We start from the raw sequence: 12,799 nt of genomic DNA, 5'->3' as shown, positions 1-12,799 counted from the left end.
GTTCTAATTCTTCTAAAACTTCTAACTCTTCATCAAGTTCCGGTGCATCTGACTCTTCGATAAATTCTGGTTCTTTATCAGGTTTTGACAATTCTAAGGGTTCTGGTTCTTCTAAAACTTCTAACTCTTCATCAGGGTTTGGCACCGCAAGTTCTGGTTCTTTATCAAGTTCTAGTAATTCTAAGAGTGACTCTTCATCAAGTTTTGGTTCTTCATCGAGTTCTAGCAATTCTAAAGGTTCTGGTTCTTCTACAACTTCTGATTCTTCATCGAGTTCCGACATTTCTGGCTCTTCTAAAAGTTCTGGTTCTAGCAATTCTAAGGATTTTGGTTCTTCTAAGACTTCTAACTCTTCATCAAGTTCTGCCACCACAAGTTCTGGTTCTTCATCAGGTTCTAGATAGGGTTCTGACTCCTCTAAAACATCCAACTCTCAATCAACTTCCAGCACTTCTGACTCTTCTATAAGTTCTAGTTCTTTATCAAGTTCTAACAATTCTAAAGGTTATGTTTCTTCTAAGACTTCTAACTCTTCATCAGTTTCTGGAACCATAAGTTCTGGTTCTTTATCAGATTCGAGCAATTCAAAAGGTTCTAGCTCTTCTGCAACTTCTGACCATTCATCAAGTTCCGATGCTTCTGGCTCTTCTACAAGTTCTAGTTCTTTATCAAGTTCTAGCAATTCTAAAGGTTCTAACTCTTCTAAAACTTCTGACTCATCATCTAATGCTGGCATTATAAGTTCTGGCTCTTTATCAGGTTCTGGCAATTCTAAGAGTTCTAGCCATTCTACGACCTTTGGCTCTTCCTCAAGTTTAGGCTATTCTAGCTCTTCTAAAGGTTCTGGTTCTTTATCAGATTCTAGTAATTCTAAAGGTTCTAGCTCTTCTAAGACTTCAGACTCTTCATCAGGTTCTGGCACTACAAGTTCTAATTCTTTATCAAGTTCTAACAATTCCAAGAGTTCTGTCTCGGCTACAACTTCTGACTATTCATCAAGTTCCAGCACTTCTGGCTCTGCTCCAAATTCTGGTTCTTTATCAAGTTCTAGCAATTCTAAAGGTTCTAACTCCTCTAAGACTTCTGATTCATCATCAGGTTCTGGCACTACAAGTTCTAGTTCTTTATCAGGTTCTAACAGTTCTAAGAGTTCTGGCTCTTCTACAAGTTCAGGCTCTTCAGGCTCTTTTGACTCTTCTAAAAGTTTTGGCTCTTTATCAGGTTCTAACAATTCTAAAGATTCTAGCTCTTCTAAGAGTTCAGGCTCTTCATCAGATTCTGGCACTACAAGTTCGAGTTCTTTGTCAAGTTCTAGCAATTCTAAGGGTTCTGGTTATTCTACAACTTCTGACTATTCATCAAATTCCGATGCTTCTGGCTCTTCTACAAGTTCTGGTTCTTTATCAAGTTCTAGCAATTCTAAAGGTTCTAACTCTTCTAAGACTTCTGACTCGACATCAGGTTCTGGCACTACAAGTTCTGGTTATTTATCAGGTTCAGGCAAGTCTAAAGGTTCTGGTTCATCAAGTTCAAGCTCTTCTGACTCTTCGAAAAGTTCTGGTTCTTTATCAGGTTTTAACAATTCTAACGTTCTAGCTTTTTTAGGACTTTGGACTCATCATCCAGTTCTGACACTGCAAATTTTGGTTATTTAACAGGTTCTAGCAATTCTAAGGAATCTGGATCTTCTACGACTTTTGGGTCTTCTAATTCTTCTAAAAGTTCTGATTCTTTATCAAGTTCTAACAATTCTAAAGTTTCTGATTCTTCTAAGACTTCAGACTCTTCTTCAGATTCTAGCATTACAAATTCTGGATCCTCATCGAATTCTAGTAATTCTAAGGGTTATGGCTCTTCCACGACTTCTGACTCTTCATCAACTTCCAACGCTTCTAGTTCTTCTAAAGGTGCTGGTTCTTTATCAGGTTTTAACAATTCTAAAGGTTCTATCTCTTTTAAGACTTCCGACTCATAATCAGGTTCTGACATTACAAATTTTGATTCTTTAACAGGTTCTAGCAACTCTAAGGGTTCTAGCTCTTCCCCGACTTTTGGCTCTTCATCAAGTTCAGGCTTTTCTGATTCGTCTAAAACTTCTGGTTCTTTATCAAGTTCTACCAATTCTAAAGGTTCTGATTCTTCTAAGACTTCAAACTCTTCTTCAGATTCTGGCATTACAAATGCTGGATTCTCATCGAATTCTAGCAATTCTAAAGGTTATGACTCTTCTACGACTTCTGACTCTTCATCAACTTCCAATGCTTCTGACTCTTTAAAAAGTTCTGGTTCTTTATCAGGTTTTAACAATTCTAAAGGTTTTGGCTCTTTTAAGATTTCGGAGTCATGATCAGGTTCTGACACTACAAATTTTGGTTCTTTAACAGGTTCTAGCAATTCTAAGGGTTCTGGCTCTTCGACGACTTTTGACTCTTCATCAAGTTCAGGCTCTTCTGATTCTTCTAAAAGTTCTGGTTCTTTATCAAGTTCTAACAATTCTAAAGGTTCTGGTTCTTCTAAGATTTCAGACTCATCTTCAGATTCTGGCATTACAAGTTCTGGATCCTCATCGAATTCTAGCAATTCTAAGGGTTATGGCTCTTCTACGACTTCCGACTCTTCATCAGCTTCTAATGCTTCTGACTCTTCGAAAAGTTCTAGTTCTTTATCAGGTTTTAACAATTCTAAAGGTTCCTGCTCTTTTAAGCTATCAGACGTATTATCAGGTTCTGACACTACAAATTTTGGTCCTTTAACAGATTCTAACAATTCAAAGGGTCCTGGTTCTTCTACAACTTTTGGCTCTTCATCAAGTTCAGGCTTTTCTGATTCTTCTAGAAGTTCTGGATCTTTATCAAGTTCTGACAATTCTAAAGGTTCTGATTCTTCTAAGTCTTCAGACTCTTCTTCATATTCCGGCATTACAAGTTCTGGATCCTCATCCAATTCTAGCATTTCTAATGGCTCTTCTACGACTTCTGACTCTTCATCAACTTCGGATGCTTCTAGTTTTTCTAAAAGTGCTGGTTCTGTATCAGGTTTTAACAATTCTAAAAATTTTAATTTTTCTGAGACTTCTGATTCATCATCAGATTCTGGTAGTACAAGTTCTGGTTCTTTATCAGGTTCTAGCAATTCTAAAGATTCTGACTCTTCTGCGACTTTTAACTCTTCACCAAGTCCAGGCGATTCTGACTCTTTCAAAAAATCTGACTCTTTATCAAAATCTAAAAATTCTAACGGTTCTGGCTCTTCTAAAACTTCTAAATCTTCATCAGATTCTGACATTACAAGTTCTAGTTCTTCCGGCAATTCTACGGGTCACGGCTCTTCTACGACTTCTGACTATTCATCGACTGGCTCTACAAGTTCTGGTTCCTCTAACTCTGGCTCTAGCTCTTCTAAAGGTTCTAGCCATTTTAAGAGTTCTGACTCTTTTAAAACTTCTAAATCTTCGCCGGGGTCCAGTGCTTCTAGTTCTTCCACATATTCGGGTTCTTTATCAGGTTCTAGCAAATCATCAAGGGGTTCAGACGCCTTTGCAGCTTTGGGCTCTTTTAAAGGTTCCGGTTCTTTCTCTACTTGGGGCAATTCTGCAGCTCCTGGTCCTACAAATTCGGGCTCTTCCACAAGCTCTAGATCGTCTTCTTCCAGTCCTAAAAATTTGGGCTCTTCCACAGGCATTAGTTCCTCTAATGCTTCTGGCTTTGCAGCATCTGGCTCTTCCCAAGGTTATGGCTCTTTCAAAGGTTCCGGCTCTTTTTCGAGTTCTAAGGCTTCTGACAGTGAAGAAAACAAGAAGGAAACCAACTTTAGTGATAGTTTTCCCAAGGTTTTTTCTTTTGGGGACTCATATACTGACACCGGAAATGCTCAGTTGTTGGGCATTGTAAAAAACTTCGCGGGTTCACTTTTGGCAAGAATTTTTCAAGGCGCAAACTCAAACTTCAAGGTCGGTAGTAGATCAAGTAATGGTCGCTTGGTTGTTGATTTCCTTTGTGATGATCTCAACATACCCAAATTACAGCCATATAAAGCCATTTCTGCAAACTCTGCTGTCAACTGGAACTCCGGAGTGAACTTCGCAGTAGGAGGTGCAACATCTCTTTCAGGCGACTTTTTTGCTAATCACAGAATCGGTCACACCCTGTTGTGGAAAGGCATTCCACTAGGCTTCCAAACACAAATAGAATGGTTCAACAAGTTTCAGACGGAAATAGCCTGCAATGGGAAGTCCGAGGAAGAATGCAAGACAGAAATAGGAAACAGCCTCATTTGGCTTGGACAAATAGGCGTAGATGACTTTGCTCGTGTCATAGGGTCTTCCATTTCCATGCGGTGGCTTACAGATTTAACCCTTGGTCATATCTCCAAAATTCTTACGGTATGTATGTATGCCTTCAAAGGAAATCTCTTTATATAATTGTGAAAACGCTTAAATATTAACTTGCATTTTTTTTTCTTTTTGTATATGCTACAGACAGTGTTGGACAGTGGTGCAAAATTCGTTGTGGTTCAAGGGCTACCACCGGTGGGGTGCTGTCCATTAGCCAAGTTATTGACTCCCCAATTTGCCAAGGATGAAATGGGTTGTTCAGCAGTTATCAATAGAGCGGTGATGGCCCATAATGAGCTCCTCCAGAAGACATTGGAAGAATTTCGGAAAAAACATGGCTCCGATGTTATAATTGCATATGCCGATTATTTCAACGCATTCAAAACAATCATGGGAAACCTTGCGGGGTTTGGGTTTTCAGATGGATCCCAGGCATGCTGTGGCGCTGGAGGTAGATATCTCAACTTTAACTTGCACAATATATGTGGTATGGCAGGCACCAACACCTGCCGCAACCCAGCTGGCCACGTCCACTGGGATGGGCTTCATCTCACAGAAGCAATGCATCAACAAATAACTCATCTCTTACTCCACAAAGGCTTCTGCAAACCATCTTTTGCTGATCTAGTTAGTAGGCATAGAAGCTTACGTAAACCACTCCTTCAAGGACACTAGGCTGCTCGCCAACCAATTTTCTCCCCGTTCCCCTCTATTATAAGTTAGTTTTGTCAATAAAATAGCTTCTCAGGTGTAGGGTGGTAGGCCTACGGCTACCTTAAGACATCCCGGCCTTCACATATGGTGAACCAAGAGTGATGTATGTTTGATGTACATTTCGACATATTCATATATTTATAAATGCTAGAGTGGCGGCTTTTGTTGCCCCTTCTTTATTCCATTTTCAATTTTTTTTGGAGTTCAACTTGTGTCAATAGTTGTATTGAAAACAGAATCATTTTGCTTTCCCTTTTTAATAACTACGTCCTGCAATAAAAATACGGGAAAAAAGTTATTGTTTTGGTACCAAAATCAAACGGAAATCAGCAGGAAAGCATATAGCATTGATTCTGCAGCAAAATGATCCTTGCAAAGACAACCACATGGCACCGGTTTCAAATTTCAATAGACTGATTAGCTGCATTTGACAACATGCTGAGAAACCAATGTAGGTTACAAAGGAGCAAATAACTACAAATGAATTTATTTCATCGTTCAATTGCAGCATTGCAACCCAAAGAGGTATACGTAGAGAAATATAACTCTTCGTGGCAGGAGAATGAATAATTTTGTAAGAGAGTTCCGGGCTTCACAGCCTGTTCCTTTTTGTCTTTTTGAACCATTACGATATTGTATGGCCTGTAAATCATTTTAAAGACTGGAATATCAAACTACTATGAATAATAAACTGCCCGTTTTATGCGTGCTTTTTCACTGAAACTCCTAAAAAAAATGACAAAGTAGACTCGGGATGGCTTTGGCTGATAAATTAGTCCATTTAATATGCTTTGCCAATCGCTTTCAACAAAAGACTCGAGGCAATCACAGACTGCAAACTCAAGTTTCAGAAATTACAACTTCCATTTATAATCAATGAGGGTTTTGTACACCGATGTTCATTAATTTCCGAAACGCTTAAAATGGGACTAATTCTTTTCCCAAAGAAGCAGAGAGAATTTCCTTACCAGACTCTATTTACATTTGATGGTCGGCGTTTTCTATCTGTACACCATTTTCTCAACTACCTCAAATCAAATTAGGTACTCATAATATACCAAGAAAAGTGCATCCTGGCAATCTTTTGGAAGCCTGTTGATGTAGAGGTAGAAACGCAACTAGTCCTCCTTAGAAAAAGTTTTATTGTCGATCACATCATCATTGCAAGTAAGCACCCATAAATCTTCAGAGTTAACTCTTTTCAAGCTACTGTGGCAAAAAGGACAGGACTCTGATTTTGTGCTCCCGTAATTTGGAAAGAAAACCATTAAGGGTGAAACTTGAAAGAATGGAGATGTAAGAGGAATGACAAGAGGTTTCTAGTCACCAATTGCCGTAGCATTTGATGCACATTGCATGACAACAATTAGGCAAGACCAATTTGGTGGGAGGAAAATAGGGTCTAGTTGCATGTAATTGGTTTCGGTCCAATAAAAGGCAATGGGCCTTGATTTTTTTTTTTTACATAGAACCCTAGTTATTTAATAAAAAAAGATGGAGTTATTTTAAGGTGGTGTCAAAAACCAAGAAGAGAAAGAAGAAAAGCCAAAAAAAAAAAATAGAGAAAAAAAAGAGAATCGAAAGTTAATTGAACAGAAGTCAATTCATAGTTCGATTGAGTTGAAATTTTGTCAGCAAGTTTATAATTTAGAGTTTTACATTCTGAACAATGAAGATCCGGTTTGAAATTCTCTATGAACAAATTTGTGATGTATTTGTTGAGTCACCTATTTGGTGAGATTTCTCCAATTGTCTCTTTAGTTATTGATTAGCTTTAGTTTTAGCTAGAGAAGAACTTTGTATATCCATTATTTGATAGTGAAGATTTTTCTAATGATTCATGATTTTTTCTTCTACACTTGAGGGTTTTTCACATAAATCTTGATGTGCTTTATTTTTCTTACGTTTTTTATTATTGATTGTTATCTATTGTTGTGGGTTTATTGCGATATATTACTTCTACGTTGTTGAGTTTATTACTTCAGGCCTAGCAAGTGGTATCAGAACGAGTGTTATTTTGAGACAACGATACAGAAATAACCCAAGACAGAAGTAAATTCTATTTGAGATAATTGAAAGTGATATAGGTTCAATGATAAAATTGACAGCTTCAAATTATTCAATTAGAAAGCCTGTGATAAAAGATCACTTATACTGTAAAGATTTGTATGAGCTAGTATTGAATGATTCGGCTAAACCAGCATATATGAAAGATAAAAATTGAAGGAAGTTAGACAGAAAGACGCTGGCTATAATCAAAAAATGATTTGATATTAATGTATTCCATCATGTAACGTAAGAGGCAGATGTCCACATTGTTTGAGAAAAATTGACAGTATTATATGAAAAAAAATAGGTATAAATTAAGTTATGCTTGTTAAAAAGCTTGCAATTTTATAGTACAGGGATATACAATCTGTTATGGAGTACTTGAGTGATTTTCAAGATATATTTAATCAAATGACTATTATAGAGCTTAAGATGGATGATGAAATGAATGCGTTGTTTCTTTTGGGTTCATTATCAGATAGCTGAAATACTCTAGTTGTGATTATTCTTGATTCAACTCCTAATTATAAGGTGACATTGGATGGTAAAAGACAGTATCCTTAATAAAAAAGCAAGGTAAAAAGATGTAGACTTTAGGAATCAAGCTTTGGTAACAGAAAATAGGGGTAAAAACATCGATAAAAGTCATAACTCAAAAGGTCGTTGTAAGTCTAAATATAGATCTAAGTTCAGAGATAAAGTGAAATATTTCTATTGTGGTAAGGTATGTCATATAAAACAACACTGTAAAATCTTGAAGCAAGAGCGAAAAGATGAGAAAGGCAAGAGTTCAGATGATGGTAATGTTACAGCATTGAATTCATATAGTGATTCAATTACTTTGATTTATACAAATGGTGATTGTAATCATATTAGTAATCCCAGCATTGAGTGGATAGTTGACACGGGAGTAACATATCATTGTGTTCCTAAGAGAGAGTTGTTTACAACTTACAAAGTAGGAGACTTTGGTTGCACCAAAATGGGAAACAAGAGTGTGTCATAAATTGTTAGGATTGGTGATATTGTTGTACAAACTAGTACAAGCTGCATGTTGACTTTGAGGGATGTCAGACATATTTCGGATATGAGAATAAACTTACTTGTTATTAATATCCTTAATAAGGAAGAATATGAGAGTCGACAAAAAAATAGACAGTGAAAACTTCTCAAATGAGATATGATAGTTGCAAGGAAAAAACTATGCTACATAATATATAAAACATGTATGCAATTGAATGGCAACAAGGTAAATACCGTTGAGGATGATGCTTTAGCAAACTTATAGCACAAGAGGCTGGCACACATGAATGAGAAAGAGTCACAAGTTTTGACTAGACAATCTCTCATTCTCTTGATCAAAGGTATGTCTCTCGATTCATATGATTATTGTTTGTTTGATAAGCATCGTATAATTTTTTTTTGTAAGAGTTCTCAGAGAAAGAAAAATAGATTAGAATTGATTTATTCTGACGTATGTGATCTCATTGAGATTGAGTTATTAGTTGATAGCAAATATTTTGTTACTTTTATTGATCATGTTTTACGTAAGACTTGGGTGTATATGTTAAAAAACAAAAGCCAGGTATTACAGTATTTTTTTAAATTTCATGTAATGGTAAAAAAGATGACATGGTTACTCTTAAAGTATATTCAAACTGATAATGATGGGGAATACACATCCAAAGACTTTGAAAAGTACTGTTCAAAGCATGAGATCAAGTATGAGATTACAGAACTTGGAATATCATAACATAATGGTGTAGCTGAAAAGATGAACCATACCTTTATGAAAAAAGTCAGATGTAAGTTAAAGATAACAAAATTACTAAAACCATTCCAGGGTGAAGCAGTCAACACAATTTGTTATTTTCTTAACAGATCACCATCAGTTCTTTTGGGCTTTGATATTTCAAAAAGTGTGTGAACAGAAAAAGATGCTCCATACTCTCATTTAAAAGTTTTCAGGTGTAAAACATTCATGCATGTGTCGAAAAAATAGAGGTCAAAGCTTGATAGTAAAGCTACACAGTGTGTGTTTGTAAGATATGGTGATGAAAATTTTGATTATAGGATATGGGATCCAGTGAAAAAAAATACAGTCAAAAGTATAGATGTGGTCTTTCATGAAAAAAAAAAACTATAGCAAACCTTGAAAAAAATGAAAAGACTGCACGGGTTACTATTGAATGTAATGTTTCAACATCGACATGAGTTCCATAAGAAAGAGCCGCAGATGGTAAAAATAAGTAAGAAATAGAACTTGAAGATATGAATGAGCCAATCACAGTTAATGATGAGCTAGATGCAAATAATTTTGAACAAGGGAAGCAATCTTCTCTACCTGAGAGTGTTAAGTAGGGAGAGCTACCTTCAGCATTAGGTAGTGTAGAGTTTCAGCCTAAGAAATCTACTAGAGAGCATAAGTTATTTACTAGATATCCAAGTTTAAATTTTATCTTAGTTACTAGTGAAAGGGAGTCAGAGAGCTTTCAAGATGTGTAGAGTACTTCGAATAGGGAGCATTGGTTAAAAGCAAAAAAAGAAAAAATGGAGTCATTGCAAAAAAATGGTACTTATGATCTTGTTAAACTTTTAAAATGGAAGAGGCCATTGAAAAATAAATGGGTGTTCAAGTTGAAAAAAGATGGTGACAAGCTAGTGAGATACAAAGCTCGATTGGTGGTAAAAGATTTTTCTCAAAAACTAGGCATCGATTTTGATAAGATCTTTTCTCTAGTTGTGAAGATAAGTTTCATTCGAGTGATATTAGGATTAGCTGCTAGTTTAGATCTTGAACTTAAGTAACTTGATGTTAAAACTGCATTCTTGTATGGTGACTTGTAAAAGAACATTTATATGAATCAGCTTGAGGGTTTTGAAGTGAAAAAAAAAAAGCACTTAGTTTGCAAATTGAAGAAAAGCTTATATGGCTTGAAACAAGCTCCGCAACAGTGATACAAGAAGTTTAATTTTTTTATGGTGAGTCACAACTATAAAAGAGCTGCAACGGATCCTTGTGTGTATGTCAAAAAAAATTTTGATGATAACTTCATTATTCTTTTATTATATGTTGATGATATGTTGATTGTAGGACAAGATGCTAGTATGGTTTGCAAGTTGAAAGAACAATTATCTAAGTCCTTTGACATGAAAGATTTAGGTCCAACAAAATAGATTCTAGGTATGGATATTATCTGAGATAGAAAAGCTGAAAAGCTATGGTTGTCATAGAAAAAATATGTTGAACAAGTGCTTAGTAGATTCAACATGCAACATGCTAAGTCAGTTAGATGTCCACTTGCCAACTATTTTCATCTAAGTAAGAAATCTTGTCCGATGTCTAAGAAAGAACAACTAGCTATGTCTAGTATTCTTTATTCTTTTACAGTTGATTCGTTAATGTATTTTATGATTTGTACATGGCCTGACATTGCTCATGCAGTTGGTATAGTGAGCAGATTCTTTCTAATCCGAGAAAGGTTCATTGGGTAGCAGTGAAATGAATTTTTAGATATTTTAGGGGCACATAAAAAATGTGCTTGAGTTATGGAGTTTCACAATCAGTTCTAAAAAGGTTTATTGATGCTGACATGACAGGTGATCTTGATGGTAGAAAATCTACTTCAGGGTATTTGTTCACTTTTGCAGAAGGAATTATGTCTTGACAGTTTAAGTTACAAATATGTGTTGCTTTGTCGACTACATAGGCAGAATATATTGTAGTAACTGAAACAGGTAAAAAAATGCTTTATATGAAATATTTTCTTCTTGAATTAGGGTTGGATCAAAAAAAATATGTGATATTTTGTAATAGCCAGAGTGCTTTAAATTTGAGTAAGAATACCATGTACCATGCTAGAACAAAGCATATTGATGTTAGATATCATTAGTTACGTTCAGTGATTGAGGAACAATAAATACTGTTGAAAAAAATTCATACTGATGAGAATGTAACAAATATGTTAACTAAGATACTTATTAGGGAGAAGCTTGAGCTCTATAGTAACTTAACCGAAATGAGTTCCTTGGCCAAGATAAGTTTCAAATGAAACTGCTATGGTGATGAATCTCCTCCTAATGGGGCTGGAAGGGGAGATTGTTAGGAAAATAAGATACAACCCCTATGTAATTGGTTTTGGACCAATCAAAGGTCATAGGCCTTGGTCTTTCTTTTTACACATAGCCTTAGCTACTTAATAAAAAGAGGTAGGGTTGTTTTAAGGTGGTGTCGAAAACCAATAAAAGAAAGAAGATAAGCTAGGAAAAATAAAGAGAAAAAAGAAAAAAGAGAGTTGGTTGAACGGAAGTCAATCTGTGATCCGATTGAGCTGAAATTTTGTCAGCAGTTTTATGATTCAGAATTTTACATTTTGAACGGTGAAGATTGGGTTTAAAGCTCTCTACGAATAAATTCAGAGTGTATTTATTGAGTCACTTATTTGGTGAGATTTCTTCAATTATCTCTTTAGTTGTTCATTAGTTCTAGTTTTAGCTAAAGAAGAACTTTGTATATACATTATTTGATAGTGAAGATTTTTTGGTGATTTATGATTTTACCTTTACACATGAAGATTTTTCACGTAAATCTTGATATGCTTTATTTTTTCTATATTTTTTTATTATTTATTGTTGTCTATTACTATAGATTTATTGCAATATATTGCTTCTGCGTTGTTGTATTTATTGCTTCAAGCTCGATATTTGATACAAGGCTCCAAGCAAATCCCACATTCATCTTCCCTCTCCAAATCCATATTCCCAAGTCTATTATCTAATTCAACTCTTTTCTTGCCAGAACTCCCCATAGTAAACTGCCCTTCCTTTTCATCATCCAACTCCCCCAAGTTACCATGGAGCCTTTGAAGAGATGGTGGTATAACACCTACAATTAGTTAATTAGCAGGAAGGGAAAATGATAAGGTGAATGAATCATTATAGCTGGAAATTATGATTATATGCATACCATAAAACTCTTTAATTGTTGCCTTTCTACCATGTGTAGATATCTTTGATCTCCCATCTGTATATGCGTGTAGTAAAAAAGATAGAAGCGAACAAAGATCGTATATAAACAGGGAGTAGACATGTCTAGAAATGTATGTGAACCATCCTTTAAGAAACAGAATAAACCAGGGAAGACAAACAAACCTTGTACACAAGCATATGAAAGAAGTTTAAATATCTACGGAGTAGACATATGCAGGAACAATCCATCCATTGTAGCGAAAATAGACAGAGGGGCGCCAAATGATTGTACACCAATTTCATTTGAAGATGTGCTCCACTCTTGGCTCTTGGCATTGCAACAGCCCTAAAACCCCAAAAACAGAAACACTCTAATTTATATTAAATTTTGCTTAGAAGAATTAAAAGGAAGACATCTAAATTACATTCTAAACTAAGCATCCAAGCAACATAATGACCTTAAGTTAGACCAAAGAATAAAAATGCCAAACTTCCCAATATTTTTTTTTTATAAGTAAAATCCTATGTTAAACATGCAAATATTAATATACCACTATCCTTTACTTTCCTTTCCCTCCCATCTCCTTAATTCAAACAACAATGTTAGTTCCTATCAGCTAAGAAACATCAAACTTCCAACAAGTCCAGCAAATAGGCAGAGAGGTATAAGAATTGCTAGGCTGACAATTTACAATACTAGACCATGTGCTAAAAAATCTGCAATTTGTTATACTA

At 35.5% G+C, this 12,799-nt stretch overlaps 2 protein-coding genes and 1 pseudogene across 2 annotated transcripts; 1 reads left to right on the top strand and 2 right to left on the bottom strand.

The window, feature by feature from the left end:
- Window positions 1-2,589: 2,589 nt before the first annotated feature.
- LOC149518707 (uncharacterized) lies at window positions 2,590-3,285 on the bottom strand. The gene has a single exon (XM_089760375.1). The coding sequence runs from the start codon at window positions 3,283-3,285 to the stop codon at window positions 2,590-2,592; it is 696 nt and encodes a 231-aa protein (XP_089616501.1).
- Window positions 3,286-3,346: 61 nt separating this feature from the next.
- On the top strand, window positions 3,347-5,275 carry LOC111281515 (GDSL esterase/lipase At3g48460-like; the record flags this gene model as incomplete). Its single annotated transcript, XM_089760374.1, has 2 exons — window positions 3,347-4,381; window positions 4,478-5,275. Coding segments are annotated over 2 exons (1,566 nt in total), but the record flags the coding sequence as incomplete, so codon positions are not given.
- An 806-nt stretch (window positions 5,276-6,081) lies between these two features.
- The window catches only part of LOC111282859 (E3 ubiquitin-protein ligase AIRP2-like), a 7,134-nt pseudogene continuing 416 nt past the window's right edge, over window positions 6,082-12,799 (bottom strand).

This window comes from Durio zibethinus, chromosome 5 (assembly GCF_047325235.1).
Source record: "Durio zibethinus cultivar Kanyao isolate XHJ-2024 chromosome 5, ASM4732523v1, whole genome shotgun sequence".
Lineage (NCBI taxonomy): Eukaryota > Viridiplantae > Streptophyta > Magnoliopsida > Malvales > Malvaceae > Durio > Durio zibethinus.
This window is presented reverse-complemented; position numbering and strand designations above follow the sequence as displayed.